The sequence below is a fragment of the Rana temporaria genome, chromosome 7, assembly GCF_905171775.1.
Source record: "Rana temporaria chromosome 7, aRanTem1.1, whole genome shotgun sequence".
NCBI classification, from domain to species: Eukaryota; Metazoa; Chordata; class Amphibia; order Anura; family Ranidae; genus Rana; species Rana temporaria.
In genome coordinates, this window is record NC_053495.1 from 155,273,713 (window position 1) to 155,296,384 (window position 22,672).

Below are 22,672 nucleotides of genomic sequence, written 5' to 3' on the forward strand. Positions count from 1 at the left end.
CAGACCACCATTAACTACTAGGTATAGAGGCCGTCCAGTAGGTGGTAAGTAGAGAAGAGACAAAAGAGAGCCTGACCACCAACGCTACTTTTTGGTAGCCCCATCGGGTCACAAGACGCAAGTTCACGGCAGACGGGATCAAGCCATGCTTCCGGCAGGTCACGCAGAAGTCGCTCAAGGTCGCCTCTCGCTATCATCACTCATAGCATAGCCGTTCGCGTCACAGCCGCTCCCGTCATAGTCGGTTTCACCGCAGACGATCACCTTCATCCCACCATGAACGGAGCTATTATACCCGCCCCATGGCAAACGCTTGCTGAGTATGCGGGGCTCCAGTCTTGCCAGATAATCGGCTTACCGCCTTTGCTTCAACAAAGCAACCAAGGAGAAGGAATGGGATGCCAGAGGGGCTTCACCGGCCATTACGCTCAGGCTTCAGAGACCCTCTCGGAGATAGAGGGGCGCCAGCCGGCGTCCAGCTCCCTCTTCTGTCACAACGCGCCTACGGCCGATTCATTTTTAATGCAACTTGCTAGGCACATTATCCTACCGATTGAGGATGTAGTTACCTTCCGGCACGTACTCGGTCGTAAAATCGATCTAGAGCTGAGGGAAGCTTACTCCACAGCGGGAGGTGTTTGTAGGCCGGCTATCACCACGGCTGTAGTAGCTAAAGCCATCACTACAGGGGCGGCTAACGTTGAGAAGTCCATTCCAGAAGGGGCCGACCAGGAGAAAGTAATTTTTTCCCTGCAGAAAATAAAGTTGGCAGGTGACTTCATGACAGGAGCCTCAGTCGGGACGCAGCATCAGGATCGAACTGGTGCAAATTCCATATGTCGGCTCAGATCTTTTGGCGCAAAGCTGGGCTCAGCCATCTCCAAGTACCGGAGGAACATTTGGGCTAATTCCCTCCGATAGGAGACCGAAGCCCCAGAGGGGCCCCGTTTACAGGTGTAATCTTCCTGACAAGTACAGGGATGTAGGATCCTACCGTCCCGACAGAAAGCTCTAGAGGGACCGGAGGAATACTCGACCCTCCTTCTCGAGGGTACAGAAAGCCAAGGCCATCACATCTGGGGAACAGCAGAAGTCCCTTTGAGGGTTCGCCCGCCCACCTAATCAGGTGGGCGCCAGGCTCAAGGGATTCGTTCAAATATGATCAAGTCATATAATAGACCCATGGACACTGTCCACTACCAAGACCGGTCACAGACGGAGGTTCAGGGGCACATTGCCGGAGAACACATTCCAGCCTACCAGAGTACCGTCTTCCCCAGACAAAAGAAGGTTACCTCTACAATATGTAACAGAACTGTCACAAAGGGGGCAATAATAGAAGTACCTCCGCACCAGGGAGTTTTATTCCTCCTTATTTAAAAAAAAAAAAAAAAAAAAAGGAAACAGGGGACCTGCGTCCAGTCCTGGACCTAGGTAGGCTCAACAAGAAGATCAAAATGGAAGGTGGAAAGCCTTCACATCCCGATTCATCCCGCCTTCCAGGAGTTCCTTTGGTTCTCTATTAATCAGTCTCATTTCCATTTTCGGTGCCTCCCATTCGGCATCTCCTCGGCACTCAGAACATTCCCCAAAGTTCTCTTACCCCTGATTGCACTTCTCAGGGAGAAGGGGTTGCGGGTGCATCATTATTTGGATGACATCCTGCTCCTGGCGGAAAATCAAAGGACACTGACTAAGTCATCATCGGAAGATATTGCTCACGGTCCTGCAAGACTTCGGTTGGCTAGTCAACTTGGAAAGAAAAGGGGGGCAGTCCCCAGCCCAGCGTAAACCATGGTTTTCTAGGAGCAGAATTGACTACCAGGCTGAACCAGGTACAATTCCCTCAAGAGAGGCTGAAGCCCTTAGGACAGAAGATGCAGAATCTGCTATCATCCAGACGCCTACAGGCCAGAACCTTCCTCAGTATTTTGGGGTCCATGTTTGTGACCATACCCGTAGTACAGTGGTCCCATTGGCATGCGGGTCTTACAAGACTCCTTTTTAAGGCAGTGGAGTGAAACGTCAATGCTCCAGACCATTCACATTCAAAGCAATCAGTATGGCAGCGGACGCATCTGTCCAACCTCGAAATGTTCAGACGGATAGTTCCCCCAAGTCCAGAAGCAGCAGCATCGGATGCCAGCCAGCAGGAATGGAGAGCACATTATCCGGACCAGGTAGCTCAAGGCCAGTGGCACTTTCGAACCCAGGGCATAGGGTCAAATATTTTAGAGCTCAGGGCAGCCTCTCAAGTCCTCAGCACCTTTGCGACTCTTCTAAGAGGAGAGGAGTGCCCTTATCAGGATGGACAACAAGGTGACGGTGCCATATATCTAGAGACAGGGAGGCACCAGGAGTCGGACGCTTCTGGAGGAAGTTCGCCCCATGTTGTAGTGGGCACAAGTGCACCTGCTAGATCTAAAGGGCAGTGTATGTCTCGGCAGCACAGAATTTGTTGGCCGACTACCTAAGCTGAGAGACACTTTAAGCATTGAGTGGTCCCTGAACCAACAGGTACTCTCCATCATTATGAAAGTTGGGGAGTACCAGAAATCGACCTAGCGACCACGCCAGAAGACTTCAAGTGCCGGGGGTTCCTGTCCAGAGCCCACTTTCCACTAGTGGAAGGAGCAGAATGCCTAGTCCACCCATGGAACTTCGAGCTGGGGTACATTTTCCCTCCAGCTCCTCTAATCACGAGACCCCTGTCCCGACTTCGGAGGTCCTCAGCAATGGTTTTGCAGTAATTCTGTTCCGGCCAAGGAGGCCATGGGTTACGACCCTGCTACAACTCAGTACGCAGCCGCCAATTCATCTTCCAGTAACCAGGGATCTCCTATATCAAGGGCAATTCCTCCATCTAGTCCAGAGAAGCTGCATCTGACAGCCTGGAAGTTGAGGAGGATAGGTTAAGGGGGCAAGGATGCTCTCGGGGAATAAGATCGGCCCTAATGCAAGCTCAAGAGAACTCCACTAATGTCACCTACACTAGGATCGGGGAGAGGTTCGTGTCGATGTCGCAGGAAGAGATTGGAATCCTATCTCACAGAACCATCTCAGATTCTTGAATTTCTCCAGTCAGGACTTAACAAGGGCTGAGCTCGGGTACCCTGAGGGTGCAATTATCCGCCCGTTCAGCCAAAACGGGTGCTAGTTGGGTTCTTCATCCTCTGGTCACTCAATTCCTCAGAGCCTACGTAAAGATCAGGCACCTGAGAGGACAGTCTTTCCAACATGGGACCTACCAGAGGTACTCGAGGCCCTGTCCAATCCACCCTTTTCCGTTCAACTTAATCTCACTGTGGAACCCGACTCTGAAGATGGCTTTCCTTACCTCAGCTAAAGGGGTGTCGGAGAATCAAACCCTTCGGCTACGGATCCCTATTTAATGTTCTTCCTGGCAAAGTGGTACTGAAGCCTTCAGACCAATTTAGTCCAGAGGTAGCTTCCTCCTTTCATCATATCCAGGACATCGTTCTTCCATCTTTTTCTAATGGGAGGGGTGAGACCCATGCCTTGAATGTCAAGTCTACCATCTCCAGCTACCTCACAGCTACATCTCACCTGAGGAGGAAGGATTCTCTCCTGATTATCCCACACGGGAACAGACTAGGTCAGGCAGCTACCTCCCATACCATTTCCTCTGGCTTAGTTAAAGCTATCAGGGAGACCTATTCCATCCAGAAACTTACGGCTCCGGAGGGCATTAGGGCTCATTCGATAGAGGCAGTGGCCACTTCATGGGCAGCATATCGCGGATTTCACCAAAGACCATATGCAGAGCAACAACTTGGTCTTCCCGACACACCTTCATTTCTCACTACAGAGTGAATTCTGCTCACCTGGATACTGCCGACTTCGGCAGATCTGTTGTTGGAACCAATTTCTCAGCGCTATAAAGAATAAATATTACTGTTTTCTTGCACCCTCCCGACTGGCGAGTTATTTCCCAGTGTGTGTGCTGCCATGAATGCGTCAGGAAAACGGAAAATTGTATACTCACCTTTCCGTAATTTTCCTTTCCTGACGCATCTTCATGGCAGCACACAGATGCCCACCCAACTGTTTTGTTTAGTGATGATATATACAGAGAATGGTGCAGGGCGTCTCCCCTTCAAATTTATAGCTAACCAATCCTGTCAGGTTGTGGAGGCGGAGTCACAACCCAGTGTGTGTGGTGCCATGAAGATGCGTCAGGAAAGGAAAATTACGGAAAGGTGAGTATACAATTTTCCGTTTTTTAGGTGTAGTGGAATGTAATAGTGAACATAAAGGTTGGATACAATTATTGACCCTTCACTAACAATGAAGCTATTATTGTTAGTGAACTCTGTCTTTGAGCATATACTGTTGCTTTAGATAAACTGTACTTAAACACTTGCTGACTGCACAAAGCCATATTTACTAAGGAATGCATTTCAAACTTACCACAAGACATGCTATATCGCTAACCGCATTGACTTTCTATAATAAAGAAAAGATAAGATAATTAACATACTAAGGTGTGGAATATTGTTTTAGGTCTTTATACTCTTACATTTTTGCAACTGTAAACAAACCTCATAAAGAGGTTACAAGACATTATTTTTATTAAGCTGTAAATTAGTTTGGTGGAATTTTTATTCTGGAGAATGTAATAAAAGAAAGGTGTTCTTCAATTCCTGGCTGCTTTTCTCAATCTCGCTATACAGTTCACTCAGGGCCGATCCTAGGCAGGGTGCACTGGGTGCATTGCACCCAGGCGCCTGCAGAAGTGGGGGCGCCGAACATCTAACAGACTCTCTAACAGAAGACCTCTCTGTGTCTATCACAGAGGCCCCCTCCAGGTCCAATAAAGTACTCTGCTTCTCTTCCTGTATTTTGTTTATTGTTAAGAGATCATGTAAGAATCCCAGGGTAATGAAGACTTCGTAGAGGAGCATCTCTGTGGTTAAGTCATTGCCATAGAAACATTTGTAAAGGGGAGGAGTTAGTAAAACGATGATGCCCATGTGGGGGCGCCAGAAATATTTCTGCACCCAGGCGCCTGTGACCCTAGGATCGGCCCTGAGTTCACTGAATGTAATATTAGCTGTATGTATCAGAATGAGCAATATATACATACTGTATTTGCTGGCGTATAAGACTACCTTTCACACTTAAAAAAACTGGCCAAAAAGCAGTGGTCGTCTTATACGCCGGGTCAGCTGCTCAGATGCCTGCTGGATGTGCGGTAATACTGTATGTATCTTCGGCTACATACAGTATATACCGCTTAGCCAATCCCGGTGAGTGATGTATTCAAATGAATACAGACCTGCTTGAATTGGAGTAACAACCTCTGCCAATCCGAGCAGGCTACATACAGTAGCCTGCTCGGATTGGCTTTGATAGTCAGAGAGGCGTGGGCTGATGATGTTACAGCCTCTGCCAATCCAAGCAGGCTTTGTATTCATTAATAGAATACATCGCTTGCCGTGATTGGCTCCAGCTCCAGCAAGAAGGAAGAAGAATATGGCTCCAGAAGGAATAAATATGAAGGGTCAGAAGCCTCGGAAGGGGGGTCGTCTTATACGGTGAGTACAGGCAAAAAATCTTAAAAAACTGTAAAATTAGGGGGTCGTCTTATACGCCCGGTCGCCTTATACACCGGCAAATATGGTAAATCACGAACCAACAAAACATTTTACCCCAGTAAGAAGGAGAAGTTTCTCAACCAATCCCTGTAGAACTTCCCGACTGAGTGTTCTTAGTGCTTTTTCCTTAAAAAAAAATTAAACAAACAATTTGTGAAATCCTAAACCCACACAGAGAATGTTTTAGAGGTTAATACAAAGTCCTATTATTTAATGTGTTTAATGCTTTATATCTTTCATGTATGTAAGGGGTGCTCAACCAGCGGCCTGGGGGCCATATTTGGCCTGCGGAGCCCTCTGGTGTGGCCCGCGACCTCCTGCTTTGGAATAGCAGGTTCGCAAGCCCAGATCGCAGGTTGCCGACCTGTGTGAAAGCAGCCTTGGGCCCATTTCACATGATTGGTTCAACTCACACAGACCCTTCATTCATCTCTATGGAGCGGCAGATGTAAACGGACGTGTGTCCATTTGCACCCACCTACCTCCAATCCAATCCACAAAAAAAAAAACAGAATCTGTCCCCTTCCATTTGGTTGGGTCGGATGGGAGGGCCCAGAGAGTAGATTGGGCTCTGCATATACAGAGCGCACACGGATTCTGTCTTCCGTCCACTCCACTTATTGTGGCCCGCGACCAGTTACCAATTCGCTTATGTGCCCCTCACTCTTCAAAAGGTTAGGCTCTCCTGATGTATGTTTTATTTGGTTTCAAAATTGCTATGTTTTTATTGGATTTTTTTTTATAAACACATTGACCTTGGCATTGTTAGTGCAGTATTGCTCTGTCCTGAAGCTTTTAACACTTAGGCCTCGTACACACGATTGCGATTCTCGAAGAGAAAAGTGCGATGTGAGCATTTTGTCGTGGATTCTGACCATGTGTATGCTCCATCTCACTTTTTCTGTCAGAATTCTGGCCAAGAAAAGATTGAGAGCAGGATCTCAATTTTTGTGACAGAAAAAATTTGTCTGTATGCAATAATGACGGACAAAAAACGTGCATGCTCAGAATCAAGCAGAAGAGCCGAACTGCCTATTGAACTTCATTGATCTCAGCTCGTCGTACGTGTTGTACGCCACTGCATTCTTGACGTTCAGAATTTCAGATAAGATTAGTGTGACCGTGTGTATGCAAGACAAATTTCAGCCATTTTCCTGCTGAAAAAAAACGTGGTTTTCTTGTCAGAAATCACAATCGTGTGCACAAGGCATTACAGTAAAATTCTTGCTGTGATAATAAGGGACAGCTTGTTAAAGTATGCCAGGGACAAACATTTCCGGTGAGTGTGGGACCATGTTCATTTTGGCAGCACATTTTGATTTAGTTTTAGTCTTTTGACTAAAATAGCATTTTAGTTTTAGTCCCATTTAAGTCTTCTGGAATTTTAGTCTCAGTCGTATTTAGTCGACTAAATCACCGGTACATTTTAGTCAACTAAAACTCATTTTAGTAATCTAAAATCTAATAGGTGTAGTTAACCTCCCTGGCGGTATGATTCTGTCTGGAATTACGTACCAAAAGCGGTACAATTATTTTGCATGGAAATTCTGCGTTTTATATTGTAGGCCTGCAATTCTTAGGAATAACTCACTTAAATCTGTCCAAACAAGAGTCTAATAGGCATCCCGGGTATGATAACGTTTGAAACACAAAATCATAAAATTATAATACTGTATAATAAATAACTATAAATATTTATAACAAATGATAATGTAATTATAATAAAAATTATTCAATAATGTAATCAAATCAAAATCACTGAAATTTGCTCAGTTGCAGAATTGTCGCTGTCATTACTTTTATTTTTTTATGACGGATTCCCCCACAAATCGCTATCGCTCAATTATGCAAGTGATTATAATTTATTATCGCTGTTTTCTAGCTGCTCTAAAATCACTTTTGACATAAAGGGACACTTTTGGTTGCTAGGGACAATCTCCAGTTTGCAGGCACAAAAAAAATGTTTTTATTATATAAAAGTACATGTAGGACACTGGGCAGACCACTAGGGACAAGGGGTGTGTGTATTTTTTACATACAGTACTGTAATCTATAAGATTACAGTATACTGTATGTAATGTGTTTGTTTACTTTTTTGAATTTGGCGCCGGTCTCCGCCCCCGTGCATCGAAACGTCGCAGGGAACGGAGATCAGCGGCACACAGGCACTGTGTGAATCGAATGGAGGACGCTGCTCGCTCACACAGCGGGGATGCATCGCTGGATCCAGGGACAAGGTAAGTACAGTAACCTGCCTGGAAAAGGTAAGCCAGCGCGCGCTTCAGGCTCTGCACAGCTACCCCGAGCGTGACTCGGGGTTACCGATAATTGCATAGAAAATCCACCCCGAGTCACGCTCGGGAATACCGCTAAGAGAGTTAATGCACTATTTAAGCATTTCTTTACAATTTCCAAACTCATTAAATACTGCTGGAGTGAAATATTTTATATATATGGTATTGAGGTATGAACATGCACTACAGACCAGTGTTAATTTTGAGGTCAAACTTCAATTTAGTTTTAGTCTTATAGCTAGATTCAGGTAGCCGGGCGCATCTCTGAGGCGGCAAAGCGTACCGTATTTACGCTACGCCGCCGTAAATCAGAGAGGCAAGTGATGTATTCACAAAGCACTTGCCTCCTAAGTTACGGCGGCGTAGCGTAAATGGGGCCGGCGTAAGCGCGCCTAATTCAAATGAGGATGAGGGGGGCGTGTTTTATGTAAATGGGTGGTGACCCGACGTGATTGATGGTTTTTACGAACGGCGCATGCGCCGTCCGTGTACATATCCCAGTGTGCATTGCTCCAAAGTACCCTGCAAAGACGTATTGGTTTAGACGTGAACCTAAATTACGTCCAGCCCCATTCACGGACAACTTACGCAAACGACGTAAAAATTTCAAATTTTTACACGGGAATGACGGCCATACTTAACATTGACTAGGCCAGCTATTTGTTCGACTAACTTTACGCCGGAAAAAAACATACGTAAACGACGTAAAAAAATGTACGTACGTTTCTGAATCGGCGTATCTACAGTAGGCATTTGCATATTCTACGCCGAACTCAACGAAAGCGCCACCTAGCGTCCAGCGTAAATATTGCACCCTAAGATACGATGGCGTAGAAGACTTACGCCGCTCGTATCTTAGCCTAATTTAAACGTATCTGGTTTCCAGAATACGCTTAAATTTAGGATGGCGCAGATTCAGAGTTACGTCGGCGTATCTACTGATACGCCGGCGTAAAGCTTTCTGAATCTAGCTATTAGTCTTTTGACTAAAATGCCATTTTAGTTTTAGTTGTATTTTAGTCATTTCAATTGTTTTAGTCACAGTTTAGTCGACTAAAATAGTATTCATTTAGTCGATGAAAATGTTTTAGTCAACAAAATTAACACTGGTGTGGGAACATTGAGGGGACACAAAGCACTTTAAATCTCATGATCACTTTATGAGTGAATTTGAGCACTGAACACTTTGCAGTGGAGTGTATAGTGTGGACTGTGTATGCACCAAGCACTTATCATTTTTTGTATGTAGATATTATTTTATGTAGACATATGCAGTTTCTTTTTTTCCGAATTAAAATTCAGACAACATTTTTGTTATTTGGAGATTCAGATATGTCCATATACCCGAATTACAATATAAACACATTTTACATAATGCTCCGAATAACGTAACACAATTTGTCAGAATTTCGGAAATTCGGACTGAACTTCAAATCAAATTTTACATTGAACTCCAGTCAAATTCTAACCACATATTTTACTGAAATCAAAGACTGTGTGTTATTAGAGTACCATTTCAAAATAATGCTGTTTTTGTTAAGCCAAAGGTGATTTAAAGAGTTATTGAAATGATTTGATGAAGATTTTTATTTTGTTTGTTCACTTAAATGCATTAGAATCAAAAACAATATAACAGTTTTGTCTGATTTAAAAATTTGATCGTTTTAAATAAAAAAAATTTGTTAAATTCGAAGAAAATTTGAAAATCCCGAATACGAATTCCGAATACGATTTGAACGAATCAACTAAATTTAACTACATTTTTTTTTTTGTCATGCACATGTCTAATTTTATGTACTGTATAGCTGTCATGAATATGCATCAAGTCTGTCTGCTTACCTGATCTCCATGTCTTCATTAGAGGCTGACCCTGTTCTGGTTTCCCTTTTTATCACTTCCTCTTCCTGTATGGCTCCACCCTAGTCCATCCCAGGAAGCCTATATTAACCGTTGCTCTACAGGTCTGCAGTGCTGTTCAACAGTGTTCCAATGCTCAGTTCCTGTCTGCAGTGTATTGCTAGTTCCTGGTTGCAGAGTGCTACGATCATCTTCCGTGTACCGTTTTGGCTTGTCCCTGACTTCCCTGTCTGCCTGTGCCCCTGACTATTTGCATGTTCCACGGTTATCCTTGTCTGCCTGTTGCCCTGACCTCGGCCTGTCCATCACCACTGTTTGTTCTGCTGGCTGCTTCCCCCTTCTCCCTGCGGAGTGTGACCTGAGGAATCCCGGGAACGCGACCTGGACCCAGTTGCGGCCAAGACCATCCCTACCACCAAGGGCTCTGGTGAATACAAAACTGGGTCTTAGACTCCGCGCCCTGGGTGATCTTGGGTCACGCTTCCTCCCTGCCAGCAGTAGTCGGCTATAGGGTTCACTTCCCTGCGGTGCATCCCTGACCCCTACAGGGTGCACTTGTCACCTGCCACAGGTGACCTGACAGTTTGAACAGCCATGAACCCGGCCGACGTGCCGCTTCCTGCAGATGATCCATTACAGTGCATTGTTCGCAGACTCGAGACGCATGAAGCTAATCAGGATCAGGTGATGCGTTTCCTTCAGGATCTGGCTTCCCGCTTTGATCAGCTTCAGACCTCGCTGGGAACCCCGAATCCGCAACCCCAAGTACAACCAGCAGCTGCACCTGTTGCACCAGTCGCAGAGTCGCATTCACTGAAGTTATCACCTCCAATCCGTTTTTCTGGAGACTCCAAAGCCTGCAGGGGATTCCTTAGCCAATGCACTATTCATTTTGAGCTCCTGCCCCAGTACTTCTTGTCTGATCGGGCCAAGATAGCCTATATCATTTCTCTCCTCTCCGGGGAAGCCTTAGCCTGGGCTGCCCCTCTTTGGGAATTGAATGATCCAGTGGTTTCTAGCCTGCCTGTTTTCTTGAAACTTTTTCGGAATATCTTTGAAGAACCGGCTCGTGTCTCTTCAGCAGCCAGCGCCCTTTTACGTCTCCGACAAGAATCCCGTTCAGTGGGACAATATTCTCTTCAGTTCCGTATCCACTCAGCTGAACTGAGTTGGAACAATGAGGCCTTAGTCGCAACCTTTTTGCATGGCCTATCTGATAGAGTGAAGGATGAACTAGCAGGAAGAACCATCCCCACTGATCTGGACGGAGTGATCTCCTTGTGTAATCAGATCGATATTCGCTTTCAGGAAAGGACCCTAGAAAAGCGACGCCAACATCCCTTGGCCCTTAGTCAGCCTGAGCTCCCCTCTCTTCGACCCGTGGAGCATCCCTTGCCAACTGAGGAACCCATGCAGCTGGGTCGGACCAGACTATCCCCTGAGGAACGTGCCAGGCGCAGAACTCTAGGCCTGTGTCTATACTGTGGGGGCAAAAGTCATTTTCGTGACACTTGCCCTCTTCGCCCCGAGAAACGCTCGGGTTCATACACCTGGAAGGTGGAGTATTGGATCCAGAAATATCTCCTTCACCTTCTCGTCTTTTTCTTCCTGTGTCCCTTCATTTTGGTGCTTCTTCTCATTCGGTCTCGGCATATCTGGATTCCGGAGCCGCTGGCAATTTCATAGACTGGGAAATCGCATCGTCCATGAGACTTACCCTGTTGCCCCTCACCACACCATTGGTGGTCTCGGCGATTGATGGCACTGTTCTCCCGGGGGGTCCTATTCGCTTCCAGACAGTCCCTGTTAAGATGTCAGTAGGCACACTTCACCAGGAGTGGATATCCTTCCTTGTTCTACCTAAGACCTCAGCTCCTATCGTTTTGGGTCTTCCTTGGTTAAGACTCCATTCTCCTCACATTGACTGGACTGTCGGACAGATCCTGGCTTGGGGTCCCTCCTGTTCCACATCTTGCCTACCCAAGGTTGCCCCAAAAGAGAAACTTCCTGTTGCCACCATTCCAGAATCTTTTGCTCGTCCTACCACATGTAGCGGTGTCCGGAACGTGTCCTGCAATAGTCAGGCTGATGCACTTTCTAGCCAATGTAGCACTCTGGATGAGGAGCCCGTCTGTGAACCTGAGCCGATCATTCACTCCAGTTTACCGTTGACTGTCCCTAAAACGCACAGCCAGGCTAACTTGTCTGCGAGTTCTGCAGTCACTACGCCTTGTGATGCGATTCGGGTAATCACTACACCTGACTATGCTATTCGATTGGCCTCTGCATCAGCTATGCCAGGTCAGCCCATGCCCAGTGAGCCTCCTACCTTTTCTTGTTCAGGTCCTCCTGCAACCTGTCTAAGGGGCTCAATCCATCCTTTGGATAGATTGCCTCATTCGGCCAAATGGGGTTTCCTACCTTGTTTTCAGGGCTCTCTGCATTCTGCTGGTTTCCCTACTATCCAGCTTGACTCCTGTGCCCTGTCACCTTCTAACCAACCTGACTTCAGGGTTCCTCTGACCTCTGCCCAGTCTGATGGTCCTGTGCTTAATCCCCAGTTCATCTTTAAGGGTCTGCTTGATCCTCCTCGGATTCCTGTTGACCCTCTCATGCCCTTACTTATTCCTAAAAGGCCTTTGGTCCTCAATAAATCCTCTCCTCCTGTCCCTACTTCGGTTCTGGTCAATGAGGATACTCAAGTTCTGGATTCTCGTCTCCGCAGAGGCGTTCTTCAGTACCTTGTGCTTTGGAGAGGATTTGGTCCTGAGGAGGCGTCTTGGATTTCTGCATCTGAGATCTTTGCTCCCCATTTGTCGAGGAGGTTTCTTCTGGGATTCCCCTTTAGCCCTGGCTCCAGGCTGGGGAGGGGGAGGGGCCTTAAGAGGGAGGGTACTGTCATGAATATGCATCAAGTCTGTCTGCTTACCTGATCTCCATGTCTTCATTAGAGGCTGACCCTGTTCTGGTTTCCCTTTTTATCACTTCCTCTTCCTGTATGGCTCCACCCTAGTCCATCCCAGGAAGCCTATATTAACCGTTGCTCTACAGGTCTGCAGTGCTGTTCAACAGTGTTCCAATGCTCAGTTCCTGTCTGCAGTGTATTGCTAGTTCCTGGTTGCAGAGTGCTACGATCATCTTCCGTGTACCGTTTTGGCTTGTCCCCGACTTCCCTGTCTGCCTGTGCCCCTGACTATTTGCATGTTCCACGGTTATCCTTGTCTGCCTGTTGCCCTGACCTCGGCCTGTCCATCACCACTGTTTGTTCTGCTGGCTGCTTCCCCCTTCTCCCTGCGGAGTGTGACCTGAGGAATCCCGGGAACGCGACCTGGACCCAGTTGCGGCCAAGACCATCCCTACCACCAAGGGCTCTGGTGAATACAAAACTGGGTCTTAGACTCCGCGCCCTGGGTGATCTTGGGTCACGCTTCCTCCCTGCCAGCAGTAGTCGGCTATAGGGTTCACTTCCCTGCGGTGCATCCCTGACCCCTACAGGGTGCACTTGTCACCTGCCACAGGTGACCTGACAATAGCACTGTGTGAATGAGATTTGGATTGCATTGAGTGGGTTAGTGACCAGAACAGCACATTAAGGCCGAGTACTCACGAGCAGACATGTCCGATGAAACCGGTCCACGGACCGTTTTCATCGGACATGTCTGCCCGGGGACTTCTGTTCGATGGCTGTACACACCATTGAACAGAGGTCCGCGCGTAAACGGTCGATGACGCGGTGTCGCCGCGATAATGACGCGGCGACGTGGGCGGCCTGCCTTTAAAATGCTTCCACGCATGCGTCGAAGTCATCCGACGCATGCGAGGGATGGCGGGCGGCCGGACATGTACGGTAGGTCTGTACAGACGACCGTACATGTCGGGGGGACAGGTTTCCAGCGGACTGTTTTAAAGCAAGTCCAGGAAACAGTTGTCCGCTGGAAACCTGTCCGATCCGCCCGAAAACGGTCCGCTCGGGCCTACACACGGCCAAACATGTCTGCTGAAACTGGTCTGCGGACCAGTTTCAGCAGACATGTTTGGTCGTGAGTACGGGGCCATAGAGTAGGAGAAGCACAGGTTTTTTATTGTTTTTTGGATTTTAGAGAATGGCTAATGAAGGTAAAGATATTTCCCTTTGTTCTACTGTAGAGTAGGGGGAGAGAGAAAGACAGTTCAGTTATTTATAAAGACATTTAAAAACTTTAATTGTAAGAATCTGTTAGACAGAGAGAGCAGTTAAGTTTTTTTCAAGGTTTGCTGCCATACAAGATTTGCTAAGATTTCAAGTTACCTTCTTGTCTTTTTTAATAGGGGACATTTATTTTTTGCCTATTGCCTACTGTTACATTTCTGCATTGTCAACACAGACCCTGGCTTTGGACAACAAGGCTTCCGGGGTCAGTACACACCTACCCACACATCATTCTGCTGTCAATAACACATACTCTTGTATTATAAAAGGATCCAGACTGCTGCCCTGCCTGCATACCGATACAATTTAGCTGGGTTCTTCCTATTGTTAGTGCAGTGGCGTATCTAAGGTATGACAGCCATGGAAAGTGTCATGGGTGCCATGAGGGGGCAACAAAAAAGTCACCCCCTGCACTAAAAAACCCACCTGTCCTCCCGCGGCCGCCTCCCGGACTAATATAGCCCGGCCCCCCGGCCGGGCTGCTGGAGTGCAGCGCTGGTGTTCTATCAGATAGCTTTACCCGTCTGGGCTGTTGGGCTCGGCTTACGGTGAGGGAGGCTCTGTCAGCAGGGAGGGGCGGGGCTGGGGTGGGGCAGGGCCGGGAGCTCCACTGATGTTTGGACCATGCCCCCCCATTGTAGTCTATATGCTCGGAGGAGATTGTCTCTCCTGGACTTCTGAGAGCCCCGCCCTGGACTGTAAAAATCCGCGACCCTACCACTGAAAGCCCCTACCGACGAAAGCTCTGCCCACTACAGATGAAAAATTTGTCCCTGGACCTCTGAGAGTGGGAAGTGATCCTGGCTGGCCAGGTAAGTCTTTCTGCAAAGAGCTATGAGTAAGCATCACATGATGTGAAACATGTCAGCCACCTTTTCTTGTTGTTCACCACATTTTGACTGCATTGCATTTGTACAAATAAAGACATCGTTTTAAGGAGTGCGGCAGTCCAGGACCTTCTTCTATCCAATGTACCTGTGCATAGCCAGCACCCTTTTGGTTTAGTGGGATGGAAGCAAAGCCAAGGGATCAGCAGTTTTTAGAGCGGTATTATTTCTCAAGTCTTTCTGCAAATATGATATCTAATGCCTGTAGACTCACCGTTACACTAAAACCTTCCTGACAGTGTTGTTTACCCCCCTGTATAGCTGTGCATTGTTGAAAGTTAGAATTTTAAAAATGGCAATGTGATTATCTCCTGTAGTCGCATTTGCAGTCTCTGGTCATCTCCTGTAGTCGCATTTGCAGTCTCTGGTCATCTCCTGTAGTCGCATTCGCAGTCTCTGGTCATCTCCTGTAGTCGCATTCGCAGTCTCTGGTCATTTCCTGTAGTCGCATTCACAGTTTCTGGTCATCTCCTGTAGTCGCATTTGCAGTCTCTGATCAACTCCTGTAGTCGCATCTGCAGTCAACACATGTCCTGTAGTCACATTTGCAGTCTCTGATCAACTCCTGTAGTCACATCTGCAGTCTACACATGTCCTGTAGTCACATTTGCAGTCTCTGATCATCTCCTGTAGTCACATCTGTAGTCTCTGTTCATCTCCTGTAGTCGCATTCGCAGTCTCTGGTCATTTCCTGTAGTCGCATCCGCAGTCTACTTAAAAGTAGTACCTGCTGTTGCACTACACAAATCACTTTATTACACTTTATTTATGAAATATATGCATATTTATATAATCCATATTGAGCAATATATTTGATTGGCTGCTTGCTTCTGCTTGGGACTGGCACACACACACAATCACACATGATGATGACTTTAAGTCATCACAATGTGCGATTGTGCGTGTGTGCCAAGCAGAAGCAGCCAATCAAATATAGTGCTCAATATGGATTCAATAAATATGCATATCATAAATAAAGTGTAATAAAATGATTTGTGCAACAGACTCATTAAACAGTCCACATTCAGTGAAGGTTTGTGTACTTTGAAGTACATGAACCTTCACTGAATTTAGAATGTTTATTGAGCAGGGGCAGACTGACCCATCGGGCACTTGAGCACTTTATGTAGTGCCAATCCATAATTTGTTAATTGAAATATTAAAGAGCTTGACTTGCTATTTTTTTTGTTTTGACAGGGGCGCAGTTTCAGTGTTTGTCATATGTGTCATTTTCACTAGATACGCCTCTGTGTTAGTGCAATAGTGTTGTACAGACCCAATGTAGATGAACTGTAAGCACACAAACTGAACTACTAGCAGAGCAGGATGAGTTTCCCTAACCTTCTAATAATCAGTTTTAGGGTGCCTATGACCCAACCGACTGACCCTAGGGGGAGATGGTGGTGGCGGGTGGATTGTTTGCCACCCCCCCAAAAAAATGGTGGATATCTTCTTAATTCATGTGACCATCTCTGCTGGCATTGGGACTTAAGTTTCCCTTCCTCAGATAACTATCATGAACTTTCCATTCAATTTTTTTTCCACTTCATGAATGTATTTTTTTCTTCTCTTTTTGCACTTTTGATGTTTGGATATAGTTTATGAATTTTTAAATCATTCACATACATATCCATTGGATCACTCCGGTGGATCATGTTCAGTCACTTTGAGATTTAGCGATTGCACTAGACACTTTCAACTGTTTGGTTCTTTTTTTGTACGTTTTGTACCATTCACCGAGTACTGTATACAGTACACCTTTTACTATCCATTTATTCATTACCTTTACATTCATGCCAATGAATTTTATTATTCACCTGGTTACTGTCACCAGCCAGATATTTTGTTTTATTACTCTTAGCACCTTGTAAGCTGATAAGTACTTTTCAATCATTAGCACTTGCATTTGCCTTTTTTATTCACTACACAAATGTTGTATTGTTGTGCTGGCTGCTACATTGTTTTGGGGTACTAGTGTGGTATTGTTTATTTTTATCCCATAGGGGAGATTTAACTTCAGATTTTCCTGTCCCATAACCAAAACAGGAAGTGACAGTAATTCCTTCCAAAGCAAGAGAATCCAATCTATAACATTTTGAGAGCCTCCACAGTGGAAGCACATGCAATATAATGGATAGACGGCAGGTAAGACTTGAGGAAGCCCAAAGAGTTAGAACTGCAGATAACAGTGGGGTGCTGTGAAGTGGCTCTGCAGATTACTCATGTATTTGAATATGTGTGCAAACTAAACCCCTTTTTTTAAAACATACTTTTAGACAGGATAGTTTGGTTGTTTTCAGACTGGTTGGTGAGTTAAGCTGGTAATTTCCTTTGGTTGTGTTTGACATGCATTGCCCTTCTATATGCTCCTTGCTGTGAAGGCCAGTTATAGATGGGGGTAGTGGCCTATTTGTTTGCCTTTAGTTATACTTTAAGCTGAATATGTTATTGCAGTTATTATAAAGCCTGAGAAAATAAACATTGCTTACATACATGACTCTTTTATTTATCTATAGCCTAATTGCAACAGGTTGCTGGAGAGGTTTCAAGAATTAAGTATAAGAATATACATTAATTTACATACATTTTGGAAAATATTCTTACCAGTTCTCCCTCTTTAAATCCAAGCTGCTTTTCCAAGGCACATCCAAGTTGTCCCTGTTTTAAAATGGGTGAAAAGGGGTTTAATACATGATTTTATATACTGTATTATTTTGCGTATAACACTCACTTTTTTACCCTGAAAATAGAGGGTAAACTGTGCCTGCGTGTTATACGCAGGGGGCTGTGGAAAGTTTTTTTCTGAAACTCCCCTCGTATAGTTAGGGTGTGTGTTATACGCCAATAAATACGGTGTGTATATATATATATATATATATATATATATATATATATATATATATATATATATATATATATATATATATATGCTCAATTTTGACACATTCCACAAGAAAACTAAGTATGGTTCATCACAAAAGCAAATAATAAATAAAAAAATCTGCAAATTGCAGAAAAGCAATATAATGTAATATATAGACTCTGATAGTAGTAGGCAATAGAAATTGCCTACTATGGATAGATGCACTAGATTCTGTGTGTACTAGCCCTTGGTGTCTGGCCAATTGGGTTTGGGGACTGATGTTCGAGAAGTGACAGCAGTTGGGGGCTCTTCTGTACAGTAATCATTCCCAATTGCAGAGACAATCTGTCTAATACATCATCAAAAACACCTTGTTCATAAGTTTGATAAACATTGTTTAACTAGTTTGGCTCTAGAGCAGTTTTTTCATGTTTTGTACACATGTAAAAAAAAAAATCGTCATTTAAGGCAATAAAATTTGTTAAACCCCCAGAACATTATATATTTTCTGAAAGCAAAGACCTTGTAGAACAAAATGATGAAAGTTGCAATATTTTATGTCATATGATATTTGTGTGTGACCATGATATCAGAAAACAATATGATACCCAAAAATCTCCATAGGTAAAGCTTTAAAAGCCTTTACAGCTCATCAGTTTAGCATTAACCAGGAGCTCTTGTGCTAGAGTTATTGCACTCATTCTGATGTTCGTGGTGATATGTCACACGGAGTGCGATCACTGTTTACATATGCGTCCACACCCTGGGCATTTGCCCATTTGTGTGGGGTGACAATATTTTTTTACATTTTTATTATAGTTTTGTTTTTAAATCTTTTTCCTTTATTTATGTGTAGCGCCTCCTTACTTTCAGTATGGGCGCTACGCTAAAGTTAATGGGAATGGGAGAGTTAGTTTACTCCCATTCACAATCTATTAAAATTTGGGCTGTTGTCAATTCAGAACTGTCCTGTAGGTCAGTCTGCGCTCCAGGGGTACGTTACCACCCCTGGGCGACAGTTGGCGCTAGAGGGGTCCTGACAGACCCACCTTCCCCAGCAGCCAATCAGAGGAGTGTTTCCCTCTTTGGGCATGCTGGGGGTATATCTGTGGCAACTGCCATGTTCTGGCTGTTCTGTGCGGGGCCCGAGTTCCAGGTGCGGTATCCACCTTCATGGTACGCACATCCATGGGCCCGCCACCGTGGTCTACTTGACTGAAGTTACGCACCATGCGGAGCTTCACCCTGACATTGAGAGGGGCCCCAGCGACTAGCTGGGTCCCAGACCTTCATTGAGAGGACCTTAAGTTGAGAGCTGCACGGTGGGGAAACGGCTCAGGGAGAACCTAAAGATAGAGGTTGTCCGGGAGGCCTAGACGAACCATTGAGGATCCGGTCATCAAATTGCATGACAGGTACACTAAAGCTGTCAATTGGTGACCCTTATTTGAACTAACTGGGAGGATTAGCTCCATTCAATCCTTCATATCTGAAATCGTTAAGCATGTGGTAGAGGCCTTCAGTCGGGCCTGTGTTAGAGGTCTGTTCCTCCCAGTGATTTGCAAGTGGCGCTCCGGCTGCCAGGCCTGTGACAACTGCCTGTCCGGGGGCACTTTACCCACTCTAGCTGGAGTGGCGACAAGCTGAGCTAAATTATTGCCGAGAGCAGGCTTTCTCTCTTTCATATCCAAGACCTGATACTAAAGTTCTCTCTATGCTCATCAACATTTCTCTATTTTGTGCCATGTTGATGTTGGCCATGTTGGGCCTTGGAATAAAGCATTGAAAACATAATTGATGTCTGGACACTCGCTCTGTACCTACACTCACAAGTGTCACCCCTAGACCGAATAAGAGGGTAACCTAGTACTCCAAGCCCAAACTATCCAGTGGCTCCTTCGGGGGTAGCGCTACATATGTATTTTTTTTTACTTGATTGCTATCTAAGGTAAATGAACCATCATGTGATAGCATTGGGCAGGTGACAGGTACTCTTTATGTAGACTTTAGGGGTCTAATAAAGCCCACTGTCTCCCCTGTGCTGCCCTTCACCACCTAACGGAGCACAGGTCTGCTTGGTTAGATCAGTCCCCTGGCTGTACCAGCCAGGAAATGGAGTACTGGTAATTGGAGGTCATAAAATAATTTTTGCTTCTGATTTCTTTGTTTACAAGGGGAATCAATTTAGCAACATGAACGAACACATAGCAGCCAATTAAAGCTGATTTTACTGATGTCAGGACAGACAGAATGCCTTCTGATTGGTTGGTATTTTATAGTGTAGCGGGGTGCCACTTTGATATGAATAGAAGACTGCTATCATTGTAGATAAAGAAGGATCTCAGCTCCCTCTGGTGGCCAATTGTTATCATAGCCACCTGCTGTTTTGTTTACTATGGTACAGCAATGAACTTTGGGAAATGAAGTACAGGGAGGTAAAGACTCCATTGCCCTGGTTAGTGGACAGACTACAATGTCCAGAGTGCCTGCTAGGGGAAGGAATTTAAGGAGAAGGAAGTCCTTGGCTCTCTCTCTTTGGACCGCCTCTCCAAGCAAGAAGGAGACCTGTGTGAGGCTTGTCTCCTGGAGTATAGGCTTGAGAAGCCTGGGGCCTATACCCACCTATGCAGATCGCCCCATCCTGTGAGGGGGATTCCTGACGGAGTGACCGGACCGTGTTCAAGAGCATCTGGTGACCAGTTCGATCAGCAGTGTGTGACGGCCGCGTGTAAGACCAGGCCTATGGTTAAATTTATATTCTTTTCCCTCTTACAGTCCGCCCCCTCATTGAAGGGGCCACTTGCCTCTCTAATAACTATGATGTCTTCTACCCCTCCTCTAGTATCCCCACTGTTCCTTTTTTCTTTTATATTTTTTCTCATACACTTGACGGCTCTTTCCTCTTGCTCCCCTAAGGGCTGGATACCCTTTCCTTTTACCGCCCTCTCTTCTCTTTTCTCTCTCTTCTTCACCACGGATTGATTCAAAGTTACATCTCACCAGCGGCGCTTAGATGCTCACTTCACAGTGGGCATTTGGCGCCTAATTAAGCTCAAAAATCAATCAATCAATCAACTGTCAGTGACGGAAAGGACTGAGCGTCGGAGTTTTCGCTGACGGAAAAATCCAGAGAGGCCAGGCCTGGTTGGGTGAGACGGGCACCTGTTTTTAAGACTTTTTGGAATGCATTGTAGCAAATGTTCAGGATTTAAAAATGTATTCTCCTGTTGTCATTTACCTTGGCAGGTTTGGAATTGAATACATGTGAACAGTGTATAGTTGCCAAGCTTCAAGTAGAGCAAACTGGATGTAGAATATGTATCTACGCCTAGCAGTCAGATTTCAACTCATTCCCAACACAGAAATGATTGATAATTGGTTGCCATTCTTTACAATACTTTGCATTCACATTATAAAAGGTTCCTACCAATAATTCTGATACTCCAGCAGCGGCAGCGGCAGCGGCAGCAGCATCATCTGGGTTATTTAACTATAATACAGAAAAGAATGGATGTAAAGTAATATTTTATCCGACACATAAAATAAATCAATGTTAAAGCTAACCCAACCTGGCCACAGAGGTTCTTGCTTTCTTTCAATGAAAACATGTCAAATAAAAAAAGGAATATATCATATACAATTTCTACACAAACCATATTGTAATTTAATGTCACTAAAAACTGAAAATGTAATTTCCTGCTTGCATGTTTGGCTGACTGATTTTCTCAGAAATCTGCACTACAATGTCAAATTTTAAGCATCCCCTGTAATAGAAATGTAAGTTTTGGTGAGATATTCCCTAAAGTTTAGATAAGGGTTAAATACCTCTAACGGGCTGCAGACACTGCAACATTCCTCATTAGAGCATTGGAAGTACACCAGGCCATTATAATGAACCTAATTCTTACATTCAATCTACAATTGGTGTTGTTAAAGAAACATCTATTTTGTTCAGAACAGTTTGTTAAAATTCCAGCAATGTATATTATTCAACCAAGGAATAGAGGTTATATTTTCTCAACAAAAGTGTATGAGAAAAACAAAAACAAAAAACAATAAAAAAAAATACAAAACATGTTTAAGACTGAAAAACGGGCAGACACAATGGACCACTTTTTTTCTGCTATCACTTTTTCTATTTTTCTATGAATATGCAAAAAAAGTTATCTCTATCTATCTATCTATCTATCTATCTATCTATCTATCTATCTATCTATCTATCTATCTATCTATCTATCTATCTATCTATTTATTTAGTACCTCTCTTAAATACATTCACATTTCTCCTTGATTTGCATCTTTACAAAAGCTGCCAGCATAACAAAATACCTGTTCATCTACTAAAAATCCAGTCAGTGTATAACTTCCTGTGTACATTTTGGACTACAGAACACCTCCCCTTTATGCTAAGGAGGCAAGGTAAAGGGGAGTGTTTTGTTGTCTAGATCAGCAGTAAGCAGCACAAAGTGATAAAACCCATATATACAGTATAGTAGGAAAGAATTGTCACTCTAGAACAGGACGTGTACTGATAGGAGTACCAGGTGAACATAAAAGATTTTTTTTTTTAACTATTGCAGTCATCACATCTAAGGACTGGTGAGCTGAAATATAATATGCAATATAATAATTTCTTTTTGGGTTTACATACATTTTATCACCAAAAGGGAGTCATAATTTTGACTTGGGGAGAAGTAAAAGCCCCATGTACAGGTTGGGTGCAGGATCCAATGTGATCCACAGGAACACAGAGATCAATCTGAAGACTATCACAGGTCATGAAGATCATCAATAGACCTCACATGGTGCCAATTCCTCAGCACTAATGTTACCTTAGATAGCTAAGATATTTGTTTCTATAAATGATTTAATCAACAAACAAAAAAAAATCCCCCACACAGTATAAAGCAGTTTTATAAAATCACAGATTGTATGAAGTAGTGACACACATATTTTTACTCACA

The 22,672-nt window shown here is 44.7% G+C and overlaps 1 protein-coding gene across 1 annotated transcript in view; it reads right to left on the bottom strand.

The window, feature by feature from the left end:
- The window catches only part of LOC120945790 (ranaspumin-like), a 57,040-nt gene that overhangs the window by 11,613 nt on the left and 22,755 nt on the right, over positions 1-22,672 (bottom strand). Inside the window, exons 10-13 of the mRNA XM_040360196.1 lie at positions 21,136-21,198; positions 17,450-17,503; positions 5,673-5,744; positions 4,432-4,467 (exon numbers count right to left, since the gene is read on the bottom strand). Coding sequence (XP_040216130.1) covers positions 4,432-4,467; positions 5,673-5,744; positions 17,450-17,503; positions 21,136-21,198 — 225 coding nt within the window. The remainder of the gene's footprint in view (positions 1-4,431; positions 4,468-5,672; positions 5,745-17,449; positions 17,504-21,135; positions 21,199-22,672) is intronic.